The following is a 26,843-nucleotide window of genomic DNA, read 5'->3' on the forward strand; positions in this document are numbered from 1 at the left end:
ATCCCTGAGAGCTTTGTGCTTGAGGAAACACTACTTAGAGGCAGCTCTGGTTCTGGTTTATATTTAATTATAATTTGCTATATCCTGTCAGAGTAAAGTTCTAATATTTTCAGCAAAGTATAAGCACTCAATTTCTTCCTTACTCACTCTATAGCTTCCCCATAGAAAAGAGGGAGAAAAAGCTTAATTGTGACTCTATATGGAATAGCAGCTGATTCAGCAATTCACACTCAACTATGGATTGACAAGACTAGGAAAGGCAACCTGGTGCAACAAGCTCTATGAGCTAGACCTGCAGAATTGTAGGGATCTGGTGTGGTCACAGCACACAGGGGGAAGAGGGGAGGGTGAGCAGTTAGGGTACACATGTGAGGAATTTCTTTTATGCTTTTAAGGAAGCAATGAAGAACAAAAAATATACCTATTCCATCTCCAGCTCTATGGATAGAAAGGAGATGAGAGAAAAACAGCCACCACTTGTGAAGGCTTCACTGGAAACATTATCCTTGCTGAAACCTAGATTTCTTTTTTTTTATGTTTTAATTTATCTTTTTTTTTTAATTTATCTTTATTGTTGAAAGTATTACAGATGTACCCTTCCCGCTCCCATTGATCCCCTCCACCTGGCATCCGCACAATTGTCTGTGTCCATAGGTCATGCATATATGTGTATAAGTTCTTTGATTCATCTCCCCCACCCACTCCTCGCCCCCAGCTTTCCCTCTGAAATTCATCCGACTGCTCCATGGTTCTATATCTTTGTATCTATTTTGTTCATTATGTTCCACATGTGAGTGAGATCATGTGATACCTGTCTTTCTCTGACTGGGTTATTTCACTTAGCATAATACCCTCCAGGTCCATCAATGCTGTCCCAAAGGGTAAAAGATCCTTCTTTTTCACAGATGCATAGTATTCCATGATATAAATGTACCACAGCTTTTTTATCCACTCATCTACTGATGGGCACTTGGGCTGTTTCCAGATCTTAGCTATTGTAAATTGTGCTGCTACGAACATAGGGATGCACAAGTTCTTTGTTATTGGTGCTTCAGGTTTCTTAGGATATGTTCCTAGAAGTGGGATCATTGGGTCAAATGGCAGTTCAATTTTTAATTTTTTGAGGAAACTCAAGATTGTTTTGCATACTGGCTGTACCAGTCTGCATTCCCACCAGCAATGTACTAAGGTTCCCTTTTCTCCACTTCCTTACCAACACTTGTCCTTTGCTGATTTTGTTGATGGTAGCCATTCTGACAGATGTGAGAGGATATCTCATTGTCATTTTAATTATCATCTCCCTGATGATTAGTGACTTTGAGAATTTTTTCATATGTCTTTTCGCCATCTGTATTTCTGCTTTGGAGAAATGTCTATTTAGGTCCTTTGCCCATTTTTTAAATTGGATTGTTTGTCTTCCTTTTTGTTAAGTTGTATGAATTCCTTATATACTTTGGAAATTGACCCTTTATCAGATGTGTCATTGGCAAATATGTTCTCCCATACAATTGGCTCCCTTTTTGTTTTGTTTTACTGTGAAGAAGCTTTTTACTTTCCTATAATCCCACTTGTTTATTTTCTCCTTTGTTCCCCTTGCCTTAGGAGATGTATTGGAAAACATATTGCTACGGGAGACGTCTGAGATGTTGGTACTTACATTTACTCCTAGGATTTTTATGGTTTTATCTTGAGTTTATTCTTGTATATACTGTGAGTTGGTAATCTAGCTTCATTTTTTGGCATGTACCTGTCCAATTTTCCCAACAACATTCATTGAAGAGACTGTCTTTACTCCACTGTATGCTCTTACCTCCTTTGTGAAATATTAATTGAGAGTAAAGGCTTAGTTTGATTTCTGGGTTTGCTGTTCTGTTCCATTGATCTATATGCTTGTTCTTGTGCCAGTACCAGGCTGTTTTGATTATAGTGGCTTTGTACTATAACTTGATATTGGGTATTGTGATCCCTCCAACTTTGTTCTTCTTTCTCAAGATTGCAGTGGCTATTCAGGGTCTTTTTTGATTCCTTATAAATTTTTGGAGTGTTTGTTCTAGATCTGTGAAATATGCTATTGGTATTTTAATAAGGATTGCATTGAGTTTATTGATTGCTTTGGGTAGTATGGACATTATAATAATGTTAATTCTTTTAATCCAAGAACACGGCATATTCTTCCAGTTGTTTATATCTTCCTCTGTCTCCTTTTTCAACATCCTATAGTTTTCCAGATACAGGCCTTTACCTCCTTGGTTAGGTTTATTCCTCAGTATCTTAATTTTTTTGTTGCCGTGGTAAATGGAATTGATTTTTTTAGTTTCCCTTTCTGTGAGTTCACTATTGGTGTATAAAAATGCTGTGGATTTCTGGGTGTTAATTTTGTATCTTGCTACATTCTGCAATTCATTTATTAAATCTAGTAGTTTTTTGGTGGAGTCTTTAGGATTTTCTATGTACAATATCATGTCATCTGCAAATAATGACGGTTTTACTTCCTCCTTTCCGATTTGAATGCCTTTTATAGTTTCTTCTTGTCTAACTGCTGTGGCAAGGGCTTCCACGACTATGTTGAGTAAGAGTGGCGAAAGTGGACATCCCTATCTTGTTCCTGCTCTTAGAGGAAATGGTTTTAGTATTTGCCATTGAGTATGATGTTGGCTGTAGGTTTGGCCTTTATTATGTTGAGTCATGATCCCTCTATTCCCACTTTGCTGAGAGTTTTTATAAAAAGGGGTGTTGGGAGGAGATTCCAAGATGTCAGCTTATTGAGTAGAAGCTGCACTGACATTCTCCTAAAACCAAACTAGAATTACAACTGAAATGTAGCAAAACCATCATGAATAATCAACTGCAACTGAAGATAAGCTGGGGAACACCCTCAAAACCCAGGACTTAAAGTGGAGAGCACATACACACTGGTAGGAAGTGTAGAGGTGTGAGAGGGCTGGCTTGACTCCCACAGGCAGCAGCTGAAGGTCTGGAGGGATATCTCAGCTGTGGGAGGTTCACACTGATAACTCTCAGGTCTAAACCCCAAGCTGGACTCCCTATCCCAGAGCACAAGAAATGAGAGAGGTGCCCACATAACATCTGACTGTGAAAAGCGGCAGCATTTCTGTCTGCCAGGAAGAGACAGCTGGAAATGCAGGCACACCCTTAAAAGGCCAGTGCACAAAGTTTCATGTGCAGCCACTCACCTTGGGCTCCAATGGAGGGAGGGCAGAGTGGACTAGAGCTTTGTGAGGAGAATCTGGGGATGCTGGCTGGGGGAATAGATCTCAGAGGGCAGCCATCTGGGTCCCATTAGTGAGTCATTCTCCCATACTGCAGAGGACATCTATCTCAGTCAGACATTACTGTTTCAGCAGCTGTTGCCTAGGTGAGGGGAAGCAGTTGCCCCACCCTGCTGGAAAACCTCTTGCTCTACACTGTGGAGTTTCTACAGCCTGAAGCTCATTAAGAGACTGAATAACAGCCTCTGGGTGCTTTGAATCTTTACCTGATTTCTTTCTGGATCCAGAGATTGGGAAAGCAGACCTTCGTGCACATCTTGGTCCTGTCCAAACACAAAGGCCCCAGCAGAAGGAACCACAAGCTGTGAAGTGCAGAATACTTCAAACAGGGTACTCAATGCCAGTCGCAAACAGTGTCTGTCATTGGCCTGCACCAGAGACCATCCAAAAAGACTGGGAGTCCTAGAAGATCTACCTAATACATAGAAGCAAATCCAAACAGGCAGCCAAAATGGGGAGACAAAAACCAAGCCCCAAATGAAAGAACAAAAGAATTCTCCAAAAGAAGAAATAAGTGAAATGGAGATAAAGCAATCTTTCATATATAGAGTTCAGAATACTGATCATAAGGATGCTCAACAGCATGAGAAAATAAATGGAAAGTGTGAAGGAAATTAAGAATGACATAGTAGAAATTAAAAACAAACAAACATTAGAAGGAATAAACAGCAGACTAGGGGAAGCTGAGGATGGAATCAGCAAATTAGAAGACATAGTTGAAGAAACAACTTAGAGAACCAAGAAGGAAAAAAACAACAAAAAATAGGAGGACAGTTTAAGGGAGCTGTGGGACATGAAATGAAACGATATTCACATCATAGGAATGCCAGAAGATGTAGGAAGTAGGAAAGGGTTAAAGAACCTGGTTGAAGAAATAATGGCAGAAAACTTCCCTAACCTGGTCAAGGAAAAAATCGCACAAGTACAGGAGGCACAGAGTGTCCCAAGCAAGAACCTAAAGAGGCCCACACCCAGACACATCATAATTAAAATGCCAAAAATTCAAGACAAAGAAACTTAAAGGCAGCATGAGTAAAGCAATCTGTTACCTACAAAGGAGCCCCTTATAAGGCTATCAGCTGATTTCTCATCAGAAACTCTACAGGCCAGAAGGGAATGGCATGAAGTATTCAAGGCAATGCAATGCAAGGATCTGAAACCAAGACTACTCTATCCATCAAGGCTATCATTCAAAATAGATGGTGAACTAAAGAGCTTCCCTGACAAAAAAAAAGGCTAAAGGAGTTTATCACCACCCAATCAGCATTGCAAGAAATGTTAAAGTTATTGCTGTAATAAGAAGTTGAATGACAGAGGATGAGAAACACAGACATAAAGAAATAAAATGGCAATACGTAAGTACCTATCAATAATAACCTTAAATGTGAATGGACTAAACGCAATAATGAAAGGACATAGGTTAGCTGAGTGGGTAAGAAAACAAGGCCCAAATATATGCTGTCTACAAGAGACCTACCTCAGAACAAAAGACTCACACAGGCTGAAAACAAACAAAAAAACTACATCTGGAGGACTTTAAAGGAGAGCTCGACAGCAATACAGTTATAGTAGGGGACTTTAACACCCACTGGCTTTACTAGATAGATCTTCCAGACAAAAAATCAACAAGGAAACAGTGACTCTAAATGACACACTAGATTAGATGGATTTTATTGACATTTACAGAACATTTCACCCCAAAGCTGCAGAATATGCATTCTCCTCAAGTGCACATGGAAGATTCTCAATGATAGACCACATGTTAGGACACAAAACAAGACTCTACAAGTTCAAGAAGATTGAAAGTACATTAAGCAATTTCTCACACATTTACACTATGGAATACTAATCAGCTGTGCAAACAAAGGGGTTCTTGCCCTTTGATACAGCATTTTGGGACCTGGAGAGTATTATGCTAAGCAAAATAACCCAGTCAGAGAAAGACAAGTATCACATAATCTTACTCATATGTGGAATATAATGAACAAAATAAAACCATGAACAAAATAGATTGAGAGACATAGAAGCATGGAATAGACTCACGAATCTCAGAAGGAAGTTGGGGTGGGTGAATGGGTATGGAGAGGTTAACATAAGAACTTATAGGCACATATGTATAATCCGTGGACACAGACAATAGTGTGGTGAAGGACTGGAGGGAGGGGTGCAGAATGGATGGGATCAATGGGGGGAAAAGAAGAACATTTTTAATACTTTCAACAATAAAGATACATTTTTAAAAAATGAATTGAATTTTGTCGAATTCTTTTTCTGCATCTGTTGATATGATCATGTGATTCTTGTCTTTCAATTTGTTTATGTGATGTATCATGTTTGTTGATTTGTGAATACTTTACCATTCCTTGCATCCCTGGAATAAATGCCACTTGGTCATGGGGTATGATCTTTTTAATATATTGCTGGATCTGATTTACTAATATTTTGTTGAGGATTTAGCCTCTACCTTCATCAAGGATATTGACCTGTAATCCTCTTTCTTTGTAGTGTCTTTATCTGGTTTTGTAATTAGGCTAATGCTGGCCTCGTAAAAAGAGCTTAGAAGTGTCCTTCCTCTTGGATTTTTTGGAAGTTTGAGGATAGGTGTTAGTTTTTCTTTCACTGTTTGGTAAAGCTCCCCTGTGAAGCTGTCCAGACCAGAGCTTTTGTGTGCTGGGAGTTTTTGATTACTGCTTCAACTTCATCAGTAGTTATAAGCCTATTTAGGTTTTCTGACTCTTCCTGATTGAGTTTTGGAAGGTTGTACTTTTCTAGGAATTTGTCCATTTCATCCAGGTTGTCCAGCTTGGTGATGTACAGTTGTTCATAGTATTTTCTTACAATCCTTTGTATTTTCATTGGGTCAGTTTTTACTTTACGTCTTTTGTTTCTGATTTTGTTTATTTGGGTCCCCTCTCTTTGTTTCTTGATGAGTCTGGCTAAAGGTTCATCAATCTTGTTTATCTTTTCAAAGAACCAGCTCTTTGTTTCATTGATCTTTTGTAGTGTTTTTTTAAGTCTCTACATCATTTATTTCTGCTCTGATCATTACTATTTCTTTTCTTCTACTTATGCTGGGCTTTTCTTGTTTTCTTTCTAAGTCTTTAAGTTTTAGGTTTAGATAGTTTATTAGAAGTTTTTCTTGTTTTTTGAGGTAGGCCTGTAGTGCTATGAACTTCCCTCTCAAGAGTGCTTTCATTGTGTCCCATAGATTTGGGGTTGTTGTATGTTCATTTTCATTTTTTTCCAGGAAATTTTTTATTTCTTCCTTGATCTCTTTGATAACCCGTTCATTGTTTAATTACATGCTATTTAGCCTCCATGTGTTTGAATGTTTTTATTGTACTTGACTTATAATTTCATGCCATTGTGATCCAAGAAGATGATTGATATGATTTCAATCTTCTTGAACTTGTAAAGACATGTTTTATGTCCTATCATGTGGTCTGTCTTTGAGAATGTCTCTTGCACACTTGAGAAGGATGTATATTCTGTAACTTTGGGGTAAAATATTCTGTAAATATCAATTAAATCTATCTGATCTAGTGTGTCCTTTAGGATCGCTGTGCCCTTTTTGATTTTTTGGCTAGAACATCTATCCAGTGATGTCAGTGGGGTGTTGAAGTCTCCTACTCTGATTCTATTGCTGTCAATCTCTCTCTTAAATTTTTCCAGAAGCTTTTTTATATATTTGGGTGCCCCTATGTTGGATGCATATATGTTTACCAGGGTTTTCTTCTCTTGTTGGATCGACCTGTTTAGTACTATGTAGTAACCTTCATTGTCTCTTGTTATGGTCTTCATTTTGAAGTCTATTTTGTCAGATATGAGTATTGCTACCCTAGCTTCTTTTTTTTAAATTTCCATTTACATGGATAAATTCTTTTCATCCCTTCACTTTCTGCCTGTGTGAGTCCTTTGTTCTAAGGTGGGTCTCTTGTAGACAGCATATATATGGATGATGTCTTCTTATCTATTCAGCTACCCTGTGTCTTTTTATTGGAGCATTTAAGCCATGTACATTTAAGGTTCTTATTGATAGGTACTTATTTATCGCCATTCTTTCTTTATGTCTGTGTTCCTCTCTTTCTCTATATTTCTTGTTCTTGTTCTTGTTCTTGTTCTTGTTCTTGTTCTTGTTCTTGTTCTTGTTCTTGTTCTTGTTCTTGTTCTTGTTCTTGTTCTTGTTCTTGTTCTTCCTCCTCCTCCTCCTCCTCCTCTTCTTCTTCTTCTTCTTCTTCTTCTTCTTGCTCTTGCTCTTGCTCTTGCTCTTGTTCCAGGCCCTTTAGCATTTCTTGTAGTGGTTGTTTGGCCATAATAAACTCCTTTAGTCTTTTTTTGTTGTCTGTGAAGCTCTTTATTTCACCTTCAATTTTGAATGATACCCTTGCTGGATAGGGTAGTATTGAATTCAGTCCCTTATTTTTCTTTACTTTGAAAATTTCATGCCACTACCTTCTGGCCTGAAGTGTTTCAGTTGAAAAATCAGCTGTCAGCCTAATGGTAGCTCCCTTGTTGGTAATTTTCTGTTTTTCTCTTGCTGCCTTTTTGATTCTTTCTTCATCGTTAATGTTTGCCATTTTAATTATGATGTGTCTAGGTGTGGATCTTTTGGGGTTGATTTTGATTGGAACTCTGTGTTTCTTGAAATTGAGTTACTTTTTCCTTCACCTGATTAGGGATATTTTCTGTCATCATTTCTTCAAACAAGTTCTCAAATCTTTGCTTAGATTCTTCTCCTTCTGGACCCCTATGATGCGGATGTTGTTACATTTCGTGTTTCCCAACTGTCTTCCTCATTTTTAACTTTTTTTCTAAATGTTGCTCCAATTGGGTGTTTTTTTCTGCCCTGCTTCTTTTTTAAAATATATCTTTAATGATTTCAGAAAGAGGAAGGGAGAGGCAGAGATAAAGAAATATCAATGATGAGAGTCATTGATCAGTTACCTCCTGCACGTCCCCCATTGGGGATCAAGCCCACAACCTGGGCATGTGCCCTGACAAGGAATCAAACCACAATCTCCTGGATCATAGGTCGATGCTCAACCACTGAGCCACACCGACCAGGCTCTACCTTGTCTTCTAAATTGCTGATTCAGTCCTCAGCTTTTTCTAATCTACTATTGATTCCTTCCAGTGTATTCTTCAGGTATGCCATTTTTCATTCCCAATTGATTTTTATTCAACGATATGAAGTGCTCATTAAGTTGATTGTAATTCTCACTAAGTTGTTTGAGCATCCTTATAATAACTACTTTGAACTGTATATCTGATAAATTGATTGCTCCCATTTTATCTAGTTCTTTTTCTGGCGATTTCTCCTTTCCTTTCATTTGAGTATTCTTTGTCTCCCCATTTTATTGTGCCGGTTGCTTGGGGGTACCAGGTCAAAGCTGCAGGGCTTGAACAGAGACTTGTTTCTGGTAGTTCCGGGGCACTGGGTCAGTCAGCCACGTCCTGATTGCAGGCCTGTATGCCTGGAAGGCATTTGGTCACAATGGGAGGGCCAGGTGCCCTATGTCAAGGCTGTAGGCCAGGTAGGCAAGTAGGCAGGCAGGCAGGCCACCTGTGTGGCACTGTCAAGGAGGTAGCCAGGTAGGCAGGGTGGCTCCACTGGCAGGGAGTTATGCAGGTTGACTGTGTGTGCCAGGTCACTGAGGCGGTGCCTTTGTCTTGGGGCACTAGTCCAGGCACCCCAAGTTACGGAGTCAGGTGGGTGCTGGTTGTGCTGGATCTTCACACTCAGGGCCTAAGTGCCTGTCCATAGCCTAGGGACTCTGGGTGGGGCTGCTCCCCACAGCCTCCCCCCCCAAAGAGGACCCAGAGGATCCTCCAAAATGGCCTGCTCTCCACTCTCAATCAGTGAGAAGCGCCCTGCTAAGCAGTGCAGCAGTGGTGGCAGCACCTCTGCCATGAGCTCCTGAACCCCTGGGGTGCTCCCACACAGATGCCCCCCACACTCACACCCACATGCACATCCCTCACACACACTCATGCACTCACAATATCAGACTCCATCAGGTCCTGTCCACCACCATCTTGGAACTCTCCTAATTTATCTTTATTGTTGAAAGTATTACATATGTCCTCTTGTCCCCCCACTGATCCCCTCCACACTGCACCCCTTCCCTCCAGGCCTTCACTAGACTATTGTCTGTGCCCATGTGTTATGTATATATGCATGTAAGTTCTTAGGTTATTATCTACCCCCCTCACCCCCACCCCTGCCTTCCCTCTGAGATTCCACAGTCTGTTCCATGCTTCTATGTCTCTGGATCTATTTTGTTCATCAGTTTATTTTGTTCATTAGACTCCACATATGAGTAAGATCATGGGATACTTGTCTTTCTCTGACTGGCTTATTTCTCTTAGCATAATTCTTTCCAGTTCCCACCATGCTTTCTCAAAGAGTAAGAGATCCTTCTTTTTTACAGTTGCATGTATTCCATAGTATAAATGTCTGAGAAGATGCTCGATATGATTTCTATCTTCTTGAACTTGTAGAGTCTTGTTTTGTGTCCTAACATGTGGTCTGTCTTTGAGAATGTCCCATATGCACTTGAGGAGAATGTATATTTTGCAGGTTTAGGGTGAAATGTTCTGTAAATGTCAATTAAGTCAGTCCGATCTAGTGTGTAATTTAGAATCATTATTTCCTTGTTGATCGTCTGGAAGATCTATCCAGTAAAATCAGTGGTGTGTTAAAGTTTCCTACTATATCTGTTAAAGCTAGATTTCCATTAAAAAAAGAATGTTGAGGGAGTTTTCATGGAAGAGGTTTCTCATAGAGGAGATCTTGCTGATAATGGACTGAATTTCAGAGAGTACAGTGGAAGGAATGGAGAAATTGGGGAGATATGGAAAAAGAAGGCAAAATAAGGAATTTACAGAGCCTTATGGAGATTAGGGTACTAAAATTGCACATACCTGAGGGTTGGGGTTCTTTGGTTACTGTTAAAAAAACAGGAATAAAGAGCACAATAAGGTTGGTCCTACTGGATTCAAGGTTGGCAAGGCTATTAGTGTTTCTGGATACAGAGGAGTGTATTTCTCAGGCCAATATGAACCTGTTGTTTTTTTCATTGAGTTGTATCTTCATTCTACTATCTTGCAGTAGCTCTTTTAAGAACACAAAATGAACAAATTTAGATTTTTTTCTTATCCTTAATGGGTATGAATTTAGATAACATTTTGTAAGTATCACTTGGGATGTAATTTAACATATTATATTTGTCCCTTTTAGAATGGACAACAAATTGCAGGAGAAAAAGCTTTGGAATATTTAGCTCAATATTCAGAAGACCCAGAACAAATCTTTACAGCTTTAAAGTAAGTAATCCGTATCCTGTGGATGGGAAAGGATTTCCTCTGTTAATCTTACTCTTGGTCTATAAATTTTGCTGAAATGGTGCCAATGGGGTCAGTGCCTACTATACAGCTGTTTTGTATTTAAAATTTTTTCCAGCTTGATTGAGATATAAACAAATAACAATGTGTAAGTTTAAGGTGTTCAACCTTATAATTTGATACATGTGTATATTGCGAAATAGTAAGCACAGTAAAGTTAGTTAACACATCTTCTTACAAAATTTCAATTTTTTTGGTGTGTGGTGAGAACATTTAAGATTTACTCTCTTGGCAACTTTCAAATATATCATACAGTATTGTTAACTATAGTCACCATGCTGTACATTAGCTCCCCAGAACTTATTCATCTTCTAAGTGGAAGTTTGTACCCTTTGACCAATATCTCTGCATTTTCTTCCTCAGCCCCTTGCAACTACCAGTATACTCAGTTTCTATTTATTTGGTGTGTTTTTTTAAGATCCCTTATGTAAGTGAGATAATACAGTATTTCTCTTTCTCTGTCTGACTTATTTTACTTAGCACAATGCCCTCAAGGCCCATCCATATTGTTTTAAAAGCAGTATTTCCTTCTTTTATATGGCTGAATAATGTTCCATTGTGAAATGTGTGTCTCTGTGTGTGCATACCAAATTTTCTTTATCTATTCATCTAGACACTTAGATTGTTTTCATATCTTGACTATTGTGAATAATGCTGCAGTGAACATGGGAGTGCATATATCTCTGAGGTAGTGATTTTCTGTCGTTCAGATAAATACTCAGAAGTTGGATTGCTGGATCACATGGTAGTTATGTTTTTAATTTTTGAGGAGCCTCCTTAACTGTTTTCCATAGTGGCTATACCAATTTATAATCCCACTAACAGTATACAAGGATTCCATTTTCTCTACATCCCCACAAACACTTATCTCTTTGTCTCTTTGGTGATAGCCAGTCTAACAGGTATGAGGTGGCATCTCACTGTGATTTTGATTTGCATTTCCCTGATTACTAGTGATGAGCATCTTTTCACATACCTGTTGGTTATCTGTATGTCTTCTTTGGAAAAATGTCTGTTCAGGTCCTTTGCCCATTTTTAAATCAGATTCATTGGGTTTTTCGTTTTGGTATTGAGTCATATGAGTTTCTCATATATTTTGGTTATTAACTCCTTATCAGATATATGGTTTGAAAACATTTTTCCCATCTGTAGGTTGCTGTTTCATTTTGTTGATAGTTTGTTTTTTTCTTTTTTGCTGTGCAGAATCTTTTTATTTTGATGTAGTCCTACTTATTTACTTTTGCTTTTATTGTTTATGCTTTGGGGTGTCATATCCAAAAAAATTGTAATGGAGCTCTTTCCCTATATTTTCTTCTAGGAATTTTGTGTTTCAGATCTTATATTTAAGTCTTTAATTCATTTCAAGTTAATTTTTTGTGAGTAATGTAAGATATGAGGTTCAGTTTTATTCTTTTGCATGTGAATACCCAGTTTTCCCAACACCATTTATTGAAAAACCTCTCTTTCCTCTATAGAGTACTCTTGGCTCCCTTGTCCAATATTAGTTGATTGTACATACATGGGCTTTTTTCTAGGCTCCCTATTTTATTACATTGTTCTATATGACTATTTTTATGCCAGTACCATACTATTTTGATTACTATAGCTTTGTAGTATAATTTGAAGTCAGGATGCATGAGCCCTTCAGATTTACTCTTTCTCAAGATTGCTTTGGATGTTCGGGGTCTTTTGTGGTTTCATGCGAATTTTAGGATTTGTTTTCTATTTCTGTAAAAAATAAAACAAAAAAACACCATTGGAAATTTGATAGGGATGTTAAAGTTAAAAAAAAAAAAAAAAAAAGATATCAGTTGAACCTGATTTTTTCCCCTTCTCTTGTTTTATGATGGAAAATGGTTTATCAAAAGGGAACTTTTACATACAATAGTGAGGCAGAGGAAAGTGAGGATGGAACATGATAATGATGTGACTGAGAATATGCCAGTGGGAAAAATTGGAAACCAGAAAGTTTCTATAATGGTTCTCCTGTTGGTTAACTCTACTTGAGGACACACTTCCAAAAGGAAATGGAATCACAGAAATAAAAGTATCAGAAGGAGTCTTGAGATGCTTGCATGCCTTCAGTCATATCTGAAATCATTCAGGATAGATGGTATTTTAAAACTATTTTTAGGGTTTGAAACTTTACAGACTGACCTTATTTTGTTGGTTTGTCATTATGCTGCCAGATACCGTCAAAGAATAGTCATGCTAGTTTATGTGGAACCCAATGGCCAATTCCAGGTTCCTTTATCGGAAGAAAAGTGTAAAGGCTTGTATACCATACTTAATGTTCTAGAAGGTGATTTGGGGTAATGATATAAACTGTGGAACTATTTAAGAATTTCTCATAAGCATCACTTTTGCTTTTAAATTATTTTATTTAAATTACTCTTCCAAAATTACAAATCGGTATGTTTTCGTTACAACTGGTAAAACAATACAAAGATCTATAAATGAAAAAGAAATAGTCTCCTTCTTACCCTCTCTTTTCTAACTTCTGCCTCCTGGGGTAATCAAGGTTAATAACTTGGTATATATTCTTTCACATGTTTGTTCCTAAATACCACTTTTTATATTATTTTATCATACAGATGTTTGTTTCGTCTTCTTGTTCCAAAAGTTTCTGAAATGCCAGAATCTGAAAACAAGTAAGTTATTTCAACAGAAATTATGTATTCACCATTAGAAAAATTATAGTAGCTTTCAATATAAACCTTATATTGAAAGAAGTATAGTACAGTGGTTAAGATCAATATAGGCTCTGGGGCCAGTCTTCCTGGCTTTATATCCTGGCTCTGCCACTTAATAGATGTATGACCTGGGATTCTGTTTCCCCATCTTTACAATGGGAATAATAATAGTACCTACTTTATGGGGTTGCTGTGATAACTCTATGAGTAAATATGTGTAAAACACTTAGAAGACTGGGCACTTACTAAGCCCTCAACAATATTAGCTATGATTTCATTGATATTGCATCTGTTTCCTTCTCTCTTAAACAGGATATTTAAATATAGACATGTCCCTTACTTTCCCACAAAAACATATAACCTGGTTGGCGTGTTGATTCTGATTCTGTATCAGTTCAGCTGGGAGTATTCAAATATTTTTTTGCTCATAGTTTTTATGGCGTAAGATACCAAAAACTTAACAGTTCACGGAAGAATTGGGTCACCAATTTTTTTCATTTACAAAATTCACTACCTCTTAATGATTTGAAAGAAAACTATTCAAGGCCTTGATTAGGGATACCTTTCAGAGAAATATTACCATCTCTACATTCTCTACTCATGCAAAAATCTGCTTTTTGTGTATCTCTGCTTCACTTTTGCTTTATAAATTTGTACCTAGAGACAATATATTTTTTCAACCAAATTGTTTGGGAAATACCTGTGACTGAGATAATATTGGATTGAAGACAACTTTTTATTGTAATACAAATTTTACCCAAGCATATAAGTTTTGCCCCTTTACAGGCTCTATGAATCCATTAGTAGGCAACTCAAACCGCAAAAAATGATATTGAGACAATTGAAAGTTTGAATAATGATCAAATACTTGATGATATTAAGATATTACTTTTTAGGCATATAGTAGTAGTGTGGTTATGGGTCTTAAAGGAATTCTTGTCTTTTAGAGACACGTGCTAAAACATTTATGGATGATGTGATGTCTGGAATTTGCTTCAAAATAATATGGGAGGGGAAGGAGTCAGTGGATAGTATCATTAAATTAAGATTGATGATGAGTTAATAATTATTAAAGCTGAGTGATGGGTACATGGGCATTCACTTATCTATTAACATATAAACATCTTCAAAATTTTCTACAAAGAAGGTTAAATAAACAAAATTAACAAATAAAATAGAAACAGACTCATAGAGACAGAGAACAGACTGACAGCTGTCAGAAGGGTGGGGGTTTGGGGATTAGGTGAAAAAGGTGATGGGATTAAGTGAAAAAACAACAACTCATAGACACAGATTACAGTATGGTGATTACCAGAGGGAAAGGGAGGTGAGGGGAGATAGAAGAGGGTATGGGGGGGATAAATGGTGATGGGAGGAGACTTTACTTGGGGTGGTGAACGCACAGTACAATATAGATGATGTAATATAAAATGGTATACCTGAAACCTATATAATTTTATTAAACAATGTCACACCAATAAATTCAATAAAAAAGTTAAAGAATAAACTGATGAACAAAATAGATACAGAAACATGGAATAGACTGAGGAATCTCAGAGGGAAAGCAGGGGTGGGGAATGGGTAGGGAGAGATTAACCAAAGAATTTATATGCATATATGCCTAACCCATGGACACAGACAGTAGTGAGGTGAAGGCCTGGGGGAGCAGGGTCAAAGGGGTTAATGGGGAAAAAAGAGGGACATCTGTAATATTTTCAACAGTAAAAATAAATTTTTTAAAAAGTTAAAAAATAAAAAAAGAAACTGAGAGACTAAACTTTGACAGTTACTAGATTGTAAGAGCTCCTTGAAGGCTAGGAATATCTGTATTTATCTTTGTATCTCTGAAACCTCAGATAATATCTGACACATTATAGCCACTCAATTTATTTAAATGACTAAATATCTGTTCTTTTAAAGATCTTTATGACTAGGCTTACAGGTACTTCATAGCCCCTGTAATTGTGACATACAGTCAAACCCCACTCATTAAAACCAATTTGGAAATGGGGAAAAGGAAAGGGATCCTGTTTGAATTAATGATAAACTTAGATTACAAATACTTTATATCCTTATTGTTTTCCTTTGTTGTTGTTAATCCTCACTGAGGGTATTTTTTCCATTGATTTTTAGAGAGAGTGGAAGGGGGGAGACATTGATGTGAGAGAGAGAGAGAGACATTGATTGGTTGCCTCCCACACACACACTGGCAGGGACCGGGGATTGAACCTGCAACCCAGGTATGTGCCCTTGACTGGAAATCTAACCCGTGACCCTTCAGGGCCCAGGCCGATGCTCTAACCATCAAGTCATACCAGCCAGGGCTACCCTCATTGTTTTCAAGTAAATATAGTAATAAAGAACATTTGCTAGCAGTGTTTTCAAGTAGAGGTCAGGACCTAATTTAACAAATTGATTAGACTAACTTTTTTTTTAAAGCCTAATTCAATGGGAAGAGACAGAGAACTGAGTTCTAGTTTCAGCTATTTCACTAATTTTTGGTTTACCTTAGGCCATAACAACTTACTTAACTTCTCTAAGCTTTATTTTCTTCACCTATTAAATTAAAAAAAAGCTGGACTGGATAATTACTAAAGTTTGTTTCTTTTCTAAAAATCCTATAGTTTTTTAATTAGCAGTATCTACCTAAGTATTAACAAATTTGTGTGCTAAAATTTTAAAGGCACTTTGTCTCTTAAATGAAGCATACATCCCCTTTTCATGTCCTCATACTTATTTGTATTATTTATTTGCATTAATGGACCCTTCCTAGATTATTTTATATAGTCACTGAATTAAATAGGGAAGAAGGTAACTTTAGCTCAGCTGAAATTAAAATTAATAAAATTTACTGTAAGAAGTTACTTTATATAAGCCAGAATTCTAATATTTATCCCTGAGAAAGCTGCTACTTTTCTTGAAGCACAGTATTTATTATATAATACTAGACCTTCTCCTGATAAAGCCAGTCTTATAGTATGCTCTACCCTACTTCCTATAACCTTCCTTAGTTGTTTGCCAATACTTCCATATTCATTCCTTTGTTTAAAACGGAATGATTTCCTCTATTAAAATTTATATACCTTTTAAAGAAGCTGACAAAGCGTCAAGAGACATGGGTAGTAGTCTTGACATTGTCATTATTTTTATGACATTGGACACATCATCCCCCCATTTCTAGATCTGTTTACTCTGGACGGCATAAGTGTTTTTTAAACTATATTCCTCAGAACCCTGGAAATTCTGTGGCAATGACTCGGGGACTTTCAAGAAGGTGAGGCTCTAAGCCTCTGTCCACCAGTGGTTCAACCAGAGCAGCTACACTTTTATGTTTTCTTATATATTAGACTTTTATAAAATTTTATTTGAAACAAGGGTTTTAATTTCCCCTATTCAAAAAAACAACAAAACAAAAACAAAACACTTGAAAATCAGAGAGAGCACTACCTACTCAAGTTCTGTGGCCCTGTTATATAAAACCTTATCAGTCATTGAAACCGTTTGCTGGGAATAGGTGTAGAAGGGGAAGAGAGAGAAAATATGAAGACACTAGGGATGAGGAACAGGGTCCTATAGTGGGGAAAAGTAGTGTTGAAATGACATGTCGGAGCCTTGAATAACAAACCACAATTTTGCAGTTTCGCACAGCTCTCAGGCACAAATAGGGTCTCACTGTGGTACTTTTCTATAGTAGGAAAATACTCTTTTCTTTATTTTTTAGAAATAAAGAAATGGATAGACTTTTGACTTGCTTGAATACAGGTAAGTATCTCCTTGGTCATTTTCAGGCCTTCGTCTTGCCTCTATCCTCTATTAAATTCTCCAGGTACATTGAGCACAGTGATTCACACTTCATGTTTGAGTTAAGCTTCAAGCTTTTGTTGACATTTGCGACAGCAGTCTGCCTTGGTTTCCTTATTCACAAGCAGATAGAAGTTTGTCATCCCTGGCATTTAGATACAATATGATTTCATCTGTTTCTATTCCAATTTGTTTTAGAAGCATTTCCTCCTTCCCTCCGTCCCTTCCTGAATTGAACAGGTGAATAAGGATCAAGACAACAGGATCATGAACCCTGCTGGCTTTCCTGCCCTCTGACTCACATTCAGATCGTTTGCTGCTATTTTGAACCATCTGTCTATCTACCCAAGTCTGTGTCATCTCCCTGTCTACTCATAATTTCTCTGTGTCCCCTTCATTCAAGCTAACCTCCTAGCTGCATCTCATTCCTTTCCCAACTTCACGCTTTCTTGTATGTTGTCTTCCTTTTGCCTAACAGGTCTTGCCATGTCTACTGCTCACATACCTATTTCCTTATGTCCAAAACACACCAAAAATTTCACATCTTAGAAATTCTATTTATTTTTATTGTAATAGTTCAATTTTATATCTCAAATACCTGTCAACAAGTTGTTAAATATAGCAAAGTGGTTTAGAAACCAAAGCTTTTCAAAAAAGAATAACTTTGTTAGTTGGCATCCTTATCTCTCAGAAGGGCATGTGGATATATAGTAAGTGCTTTCTGTAGTAAATTTTCTGGTTCTTGTGCTTGCTGTGGTAGCTCAGTAAATATTATGCCAGCCTATCAATACTCTTCCAGTTCTCAATATCCACTTCAGTCTTTTTAATGATTGTTCCAATTCTTTATTTCCTTACATGTAAATCATATCTTTCTACCTCAGGTGGTGAATGATTGCTTTAATTAAAAAGACATGTTTGTTCCTCAAAGTTTGAGTTAACAGCTTCTTGGAGCTTTGTAATGCTTTTTGTCATTTTAATTACTTTTGGTATGTACCCATGCTCAGACACACACACACACACACATTTTCTAAATTCAAACTCATGTTCAACTGTTTTTAAAGCAGGATTAACAACTTTGTTAGAGTAAAAGACCTTAATATCAAATTTTCCTGTTTGATGCAGCACTCCTGAAATTTCCTCAGTCTTTTGTTGAAAAAGACTCTACTTCAGACTCAAGGATTAATGAAGCTCATTGGTTTAGAAAAATAGGTAAAAGAAAATTCTGTGGCTACGGGAAACATTGTGGGGTGGTAGAATCAACAAATGTGGATTAAAATTTTAGCTCTTTCATTTTATCTATGGGTACAAGGATAACTTGCTTAATCTCAGGTTAATTATTTATAAAATGAGAACAATTATGTATACTTCATAGGATTATTAAGGGTTATAAATGAAACAATGTATGAACTTGGGACATAGTAGGTACTCAGTAAATATTAGTTTTCTTCCTTTTTTATAGAAATGGGTCTAAAAATAAAATGACAAATTATAACTACAGATCCCCAAGGTTATGCTTCTAAACTTGGTCTAGAATGCCCAATTTATCTCTAAATAAGATTCATCAAGATAAAGTACATTCAACAATATGGATGAATCTTACAAACATAATTTTTTTGTTTGTTTGTTTTTAAATATATCTTTATTGATTTCAGAGAGGAAAGGAGAGGGAGAGAGAGAGATAGAAACATCAATGATGAGAGAGTCACTGATCAGCTGCCTCCTGCACGCCCCCAACTGGGGATCGAGCCTGCAACCCGGGCATGTGCCCTGACTGGGAATCGAACCCTGATCGCCTGGATCCTAGGTCGACGCTCAACCACTGAGCCACGCCTGGCCGGGCCAAACATAATGTTGAGCAAAGGAAGCCAGACATTGAGTACATATTGTATGATTCCATTTATATATGGTAAAAAAAAAAAAACAAAAACAAAACACAAAAAGCAACAACAACAGGCAAAACAAATTTATGATGTTAGAACTCAGGATAGTGGTTACCCTTGAGGGGGTTGGACTTTAAAGAGGGTTGGCTTCTGGGTTTCTGGTAATGATCCAGATCTTTCTTAATCTGTATTGGTTACATGAATATGTATTCCCTTTGTGAAAATTCATCAAGCTGTACAACTATGAATGTTGTGGAGGTAGTTACTGCAGTGATAAATAAACAGGAGCAATTAAGCATCAATATCACAAAGTGGACTGATTCTACATGGACCTTTTTCTGCTTTATGGGGTTTACTGAGGCCCTAGTCTGGGGAAAAGGGGATTAAATACAGCAATCTGGCTTCTAAGAAACATGCAAATAATGGAAAATAACAAACATTTAACTTATAGAAAGGTTTAATGACTTTTATTTTTTGAAAGTTTGAAAAGTTACTTTCCAATACTTCTTTTACTGAATTTTAATTTTGATATTCCAAGGTGAAAATCATGCTGAATATTGCCTAATGAGGGCTTCCACTGCTCTATGGAAGATGTAAATCTTTCCAGCAGTTTTCTTCAACCCTTGATTCTAGTGTACCACGTTCTTTGCTAAATTTTAAATTCTTTTCACCAATGCCAATTGGTGAACTCCTTAGTGAGCTTCATTTTTGAGATGGATTTGTGCTAAGAATTTATTGTATATCTCCCAATTTTTTTAAAGTCAGCTCTACCTCCATTAGTCATTGGTCTAGAATTGAAATCTCTAAATTTACCTGGAAAAACTTCTCTAAAAAGTAAAGTTAGCATTTTTAACCCTGAGAAATCCCTCATTAATATATTAATATTAAAAATGTAGATACAGAGATTATAATGGTACATATTAAAAAGTAGATTTTCATAACTATATTATTTCATGTTAATTTTCAGCTTGGAACTTGGCTGTGCAATGTAGCAAAGACCCAGTAACAATGAGAGAGTTTTTCATTCTTTCTTATAAGGTAAGTCTCTTCTAATAAGTATCTCATGTACATACCACAGCAAGGATATCACCATTCTGGCTAAATACAGAGTGGGATTGGCTTTGAATGTAGGAACTTTTAATATTTGTCTAAGCAGGAATGACCTAAGGAGAATTTGATCCCTATAGGGTATAATGTGAGAGCATGAAGCAGGTCTCCCCATACTGAAACATCACTAACAACCATCATGGAACTTAAAGTTCAACCAGAAGAGACTGACTTCTTTGTCTTTGAAGGAATTTCAGTCTCTGAGAGGCCTATCTTAAAATATAACGATCTTTAGGGGGAGAATCCTCTAAGAAGTTGTCAATTATCACAACATTAAGAAGGTTTTTGGGTATAAGTCTAGGAATATAGACAACAGGGGTAAAAAGGACACTAAGAAGCTTGGTTCTACTTCATAATTTTTCCTAGAGCAGGTTCTGTGTGTAAAGATTTGCGAGCTTGTTTTGCAAGTATAAGAATTTTTTAAAAATTTATCTTTATTGTTAAAAGCATTACAGGTGTCCCATTTTTCCCCCCCAATTAACCCCCTCCACCTCGCTCCCACCCCCTCCCCAGGCCTTCACCCCATCATTGTCTGTGTCCATGGGTTATGCATATATGCATATAACTTCTTTGGTTAATCTCTTTCCACCCTCCACCCCCCTTCCCTCTTCCCTCTGAAATAGATGGTCTGTTGCATGCCTCAATGTCTCTGGATCTGTTTTGTTTGTCAGTTTCTTTTGTTCATTAACTTCTTGTTAAAGAAGACGTTTCAACATTTCCTGTAGTGCTGGTTAAGTGGTGATGAACTCCTTTAGCTTTTCCTTGTCTGAGAAGCTCTTTATCTGACCTTCAATTCTAAATGATAGCTTTGCTGGATAGACTAATCTTGGTTGTAGTTCCATGTTTTTCATCACTTTGAATATTTCTTGCCACTCCCTTCTGGCCTGCAAGGTTTCTGTTGAGAAATCAGCTGATAGTCGTATGGGTGCTCCCTTGTGTGTAATTAACTGCTTTTCTCTTGCCACTTTTAAGATTCTGTCTTTGTCTTTAACCTTAGGCATTTTAATTATGATGTGTCTTGCTGTGAGCCTCTTTGGGTTTGTCTTGTTTGGGACCCTCTGTGCTTCCTGGACTTGTAAGTCTATTTCTTTCCCCAGGTAGGAGAAGTTTTCTGTAATTATTTTTTCAAATAGGTTTTCAATTTCTTGCTCTCTTTCCTCTCCTTCTGGTACCCCAAAAATACAAATTTTGGACCTCTTGAAGTTGTCCCAGAGGGTCCTTATGCTATCTTCCTATTTCTGGATTCTTTTTTCTTTTTTCTCTTCTGGTTGGGTGTGTTTTGTTTCCTCATGTTCCAAATTGCTGATTTGATTCTCAGCGTCCTCTACTGTTGATTCCCTGTAAATTTTTCTTCATTTCAGTTTGTGTAGCCTTCATTTCAAACTGGTACTTTATTATGTCATTGATTTTCTCAATTATTTTCATCATACACTTACTAATATCCTTGAGCATCCTTATAACCATTATTCTGAACTCTGTACCTCTTAGCTCGCTCGAATCTATTTCATTTAGTTTCTTTTCTTGAGATTTCTTCTGTTCTTTCCTTTGTGACATGTTTCTTTGCCTCCGCATTTTGGCTGCTTCAAGGTGTTTGTTTCTATGTATTAGGTAGAGCTGCTATGTCTCCTGGAATTTGTAGAGCGGCTTTCTGTAGTAGGTGTCCTGTAGGGTACAGTGGCTCAGCCTCCCCAGTCACCTGAGCTGGGCCTTCTAGGTGCTCCCCTGTGTGGGCTGTGTGCACTGTCCTGTTGTAGTTGAGCCTTGGTTGCTGTTGGCGTCACTGAGAGGAACGGACCCCCAGAACAATCAGCTGTAAGGACCAGTTGCAACTACGGCCAGAGAGCTGCTGTGCTGGAGACACTTCTGTGGAGCATGATTTACTTCAGTGGAGCTTTGGTGTTCACCAAGTATGCACCTTGAGTGTCTCACTTGTGGGTATGGTAGGGTTGTAATCCAGAATGGTTGAGTCTGACCACCAGGTGCACTATCTCGGAGGCCTCCCGGGAGGTACAAAGTCAGCCTGTGCCAGTTCCCTGCCCAGGGCCACCCAGCATGAGCTACACAGCAATAGGTGGCTGCTACTTGTGCTGGGCTTGGAGGAGCCCAGGAGAGGCCAAGCTATGAGCCAATGCAGGCTGCCTCTAGTGCCAGGCCTGGGGCCACTTACCAAGCTGTATGGGGCCCACTGCTGCTTGTTTGAGAGGTTTTAGGAAAGTCCTAAGCATGAGGCTCGAGAGGCCACTTGCACAGAAAAGCCACTGGAAATGGCTTGGATGATTTTGCAGGTGGGGAGGGGAGGAGTCTGCAGGAATCACGGGGCTGGGCCAGAGGTGTGAGTCAGGTGCTGGCGATTCAAATATGGCACCTGCCTGCTAGCTGTGCATGGGGAGGGTTCGCCAAAGGAGCAATGGTGTCTGCCAGCTCTTCTGCCTGGGATAAAGCTGCCCCTCTACCTCTCGCCTGGATTTCAGGCAGGTTAGTTCCTCCCCAAGTGTCCCAGGTTCCTTTCAGGCTGCTGCTTGGTGCTGGGGCTCAGAGGGAGCCCATCTGAGTGAGTCTGTGCGCGGGCCCTTTAAGAGGAGCTGCTGGGGCTCCTGCAGCCCTGGCGACCCTCAGAGACAGCCCTCTCTGGTTTCACATCCCGGAGTTGTGAGGACATCTCTTCCTGGCCTGGAGCCCTGGGCTGGGGGCCTGCTGTGGGGCTGGGATCCCTCACTCCACTGGGAAACCCCCACCACCGAGATTCCCTCCTGGGTTTCCACCTGCAGCACAGGGTGTGGTCCCGGCCGTGTCTCTGTGATTCAGCCCCTATCCACCCGCATCTCCGCCCCTCCTACCTCTCTTGATGCTCCTTCAGTTCCCTGGTTGTAGGGCTTCTGTTCAGCCAGATTTCAGGAGGCTCTGAGTGATGGTGGTTCTTTAGTTTAGTTCTAATTTTGATGTGGTTGCGGGAGGTGGTGGGTGCAGCTGTTACCTGCGCTGCCATCTTGTTTCTCCGTATAAGCATTTTTAAATAGTTGTTAGCTTCCAAAGTAGAGGTTAAATGCCAGAAAGAAAAACAAGTATTGATGAAAGAATAAAAAGAGAAGTGCTAAAAAATATTGTTCATACACATTCAGGAGTATACAGTTTACTATATTGAAATGGGTTAAATCGTTAAGAATTTTCAAACTGGAGAGAGCTATAGAGATGATCTAGTACAAATCCCTAGTCTGATATACAAGTAACCTGAGACTTCGAGATATTAGGTGTCTTGAAATGGTATTAATTCAGTGATGATGATGATGATGATTGTCACTAGACATTTGGGGAGATTAACAAATAGTCTTTGGAAGTTTAGGTATAATTTTAATTAGGTGAAATAAATTACTTTTAGTTTTGACATTTGTTATAGCACTAGTAGGATTCCATGTGAAAATCCAAAGTGATCTGGAGTTTTATTTTAAAGCAGCTAGTTTTTTCCTAAAGCTAGAAGACAAGGTTTAATGATGAAATTATGTATAATGCCTGTCAAGATTTGGCATTGCCTCTTTCAACCATGACAACATATGGACTGATTTCAGTTCTATTCAATGCAAAAGGGAAACCTATTTACTGGGGGGAAAAGCACTTAGAAATTACCACATAAATCAAGAAGTAGATCACTAGATAGAAATACAGGGCCAAATGACAATACTTGTCACTAAGAAAGATAGGAAAATTGCCCGGCCGGGCGTGGCTCAGCGGTTAAGCATCGGCCTAGGATCCAGGTGATCAGGGTTCGTATTCCTGGTCAGGGCACATGCCCGGTTGTGGGCTCGATCAATGACTCTCTCCTCATTGATGTTTCTGTCTCTCTCTCTCCCTCTCCTTTCCTCTCTCTGAAATCAATAAAGATATATTAAAAAAAAAAAAAAAGATAGGAAAATTGTGAAGAAATGAAGTATTTTATCTCTAGAAAGGTACTTAAAATCAATGGAAAGTAATGTAAAAGTAAAACCATAAATTAAAGGTTATAGTCCATATCATTTTTAAGGTAGGATGTGTTTTTCCAGCTGAATTTTCTCATTCAGACAGAATATTGCTGATTTTCATTCTGATTGTTTGTGTTCACCTGGCAGAATTCTCGCTTTTCATATTTCTTATCAGCTGTCCCAGTTTTGTCCTTCTGATCAAGTAATTCTGATTGCACAGAAAACTTGTTTACTGATGGCAGCTTCTGTTGATCTAGAGCAAGGAAGAAAAGCTTCAACAACATTTGAACAGGTAATGTGCAACCTTCAAATAAAACTCAAGAGTTCAGTGTGCTATTTGGTATGTTTGCCTTCCCTGATGCAGTTCTTTTTGATTTTCTAAAAGAATTCTTTCCTCCCTTTCAGCAGCATCTTGATTTCAAAGGTTTATAATGCCTAATTCCTTCTTAAGGAAAGGTTACCTTTGACTTGGCATCTTATATTAAAAGGATTTAATGTCCCCCTTCTTTGAAAATGTCCCTGCCCATGGACCACTCTTTCCAAATCTGTTCTTAAATATTCTTTTTTTTTTTTTTTTCCTTCACCAGGTTAGGGAAGTTTTTGGCCATTATTTCTTTTTAATTTTTTTAATTTTTAATTTTTAAATTTTATTTTTGTTTAAAATATTATAGATGTCCCTTTTTCTCCCCAATGACCCATTCCACCCTGTCCCATCCCCCTCCCCAGTCCCTCTACCCACCATTGTCCCGTGTCCTTGGGTTGTGCATATTTGCATATAAATTCTTTGGTTACTCTACCCCATCACCCACGCACCCTCCTCCATCCCTCTGACATTTGTCAGTCTCATCTATGCTTCCATGTCATTGAATCTATACTGTTCATCAGTTTATTAAGTTCTTTAGATTCCACATATAAGTGAGATCATTTGATGTTCGTCTTTCTCTGACTGGCTTATTTCACTTAGCATAATTTTCTCCAGTTCCATCCATACTGTCTCAAAGGGTACGAGATTCTTCTTCTTTACAGCTGCGTACTATTCCGTGGTGTATATATCCCACAACTTTTTTATCCAATCATCTACTGATGGGCACTTGGGCTGTTTCCAGATCTTAGCTATTGTAAACAGTGCTGCTATGAACATCGGGTACATATATTGTTTCTGATGAATGTTTCAGGATTCTTAGGATACATTCCTAGGAGTGGAATCACTGGGTCAAACGGAAGCTCCATTTCTAATTTTTTGAGGACCCTCCAAACTGTTTTCCATAGTGGTTGCACCAGTCTGCATTCCCACCAGCAGTATACTAGGTTTCCCCTTTCTCCACATCCTTGCCAGCAGGAGTTGTTTGTTGATTTGTTGATGGTAGCTATTCTTACAGGTGTGAAGTGATACCTCATTGTGGTATTAATTTGTATCTCTCTGATGATTAGGGATGTTGAGCATTTTCTCATGTGTCTCTTGGCCGTCTGTATATCCTTTGGAGAAGTGTCTATTCAGGTCCTTTGCCCATTTCTTAATTGGGTTGTTTGTCTTCCTCTTGTTGAGTACTATGAGTTCTTTGTACAGTTTGGAAATTAGCCCCTTATCAGACACATCCTTGGCAAATATGTTCTCCTAAATCATGGGGTTCCTTTGTTTTTTGAGGCTGTTTTCTTTTGCTGTGCAGAAGCTTTTTAGTTTGATGTAGTCACATATGTTTATTTTTTCTTTTGTTTCTCTTGCCCTAGGAGATGTATCAGTGAAAATTCCTCTACGTGGGATGTCTGTGACTTTACTGCCTATGTTTTCTTCCAGGATTTTTATGGTTTCGTGACTTACATTTAAGTCTTTTATCCATTTTGAGTTTATTTTTGTGTATGGTGAAAGTTGGTGATCTAGTTTCATTCTTTTGCATGTAGCTGTCCAATTTTCCCAGCACCACTTATTGAAGAGACTGTCTTTACTCCAATGGATGCTCTTGCCTCCTTTGTCAAATCTTAACTGACCATAATGGCGTGAGTGTATTTCTGGGGTCTCTCTTTTGTTTCATTGATCTATATGGATGTCCACTTTGACCACTCTTATTCAACATAGTACTGGAAATCCTGTTGTTGTTCCAATACCAGGCTGTTTTGATTACAATGGATTTGTAATACAGTTTCAAATCCTGTAATGTGATCCCTCCCTCTCTGTTCTTTTTTCTCAAGATGGATGCAGGTATTCGGGGTCTTTTTTGGTTCCATATAAATATTCGAAATGTTTGTTCTAGGTCTGTAAAATATGCTGTTGGTATTTTAATAAGAATTGCACTGAATTTATAAATTGTTTTGGGTAGTATGAACATTTTAATGATATTAATTCTTCCAATCCATGAACATGGTATATTCTTCCACTTATTTAAATCTTCCTCTATTTCTTTCTTTCAGTGTCATGTAGTTTTCCGAGTACAGGCCTTTTACATCCTTGGTTAAGTTTATTCCTAGGTATCTTATTTTTTTAGTTGCAATGGTAAATGGTATTGTTTTTTTAGTTTCTCTCTCTGAAAGTTCATTGTTGGTGTATAAGAATGCCACTGATTTCCGGATGTTGATTTTGTATCAAACTACCTTGCCAAATTCGTTTATCAAATCTAGTAGTACTGTGATGGAGTCTTTATGGTTTTCTATGTACAATATCATGTCATCTGCAAATAATGACAGTTTTACTTCCTCCTTTCCAGTTTGGATATCTTTTTT

At 38.0% G+C, this 26,843-nt stretch overlaps 1 protein-coding gene across 1 annotated transcript in view; it reads left to right on the forward strand.

The window, feature by feature from the left end:
- Positions 1–24,560, forward strand: part of LOC107532900 (testis-expressed protein 11) — a 77,966-nt gene extending 53,406 nt beyond the window's left edge. Inside the window, exons 4-10 of the mRNA XM_087813374.1 lie at positions 10,531–10,616; positions 13,289–13,345; positions 17,109–17,149; positions 18,311–18,397; positions 20,036–20,106; positions 24,304–24,420; positions 24,534–24,560. Coding sequence (XP_087669500.1) covers positions 13,326–13,345; positions 17,109–17,149; positions 18,311–18,397; positions 20,036–20,106; positions 24,304–24,420; positions 24,534–24,560 — 363 coding nt within the window. The 5' untranslated portion in view covers positions 10,531–10,616; positions 13,289–13,325. The remainder of the gene's footprint in view (positions 1–10,530; positions 10,617–13,288; positions 13,346–17,108; positions 17,150–18,310; positions 18,398–20,035; positions 20,107–24,303; positions 24,421–24,533) is intronic.
- Positions 24,561–26,843: the final 2,283 nt, after the last annotated feature.

Source organism: Miniopterus natalensis, chromosome X, assembly GCF_054644295.1.
Source record: "Miniopterus natalensis isolate mMinNat1 chromosome X, mMinNat1.hap1, whole genome shotgun sequence".
In the NCBI taxonomy this organism is placed as follows: Eukaryota; Metazoa; Chordata; class Mammalia; order Chiroptera; family Miniopteridae; genus Miniopterus; species Miniopterus natalensis.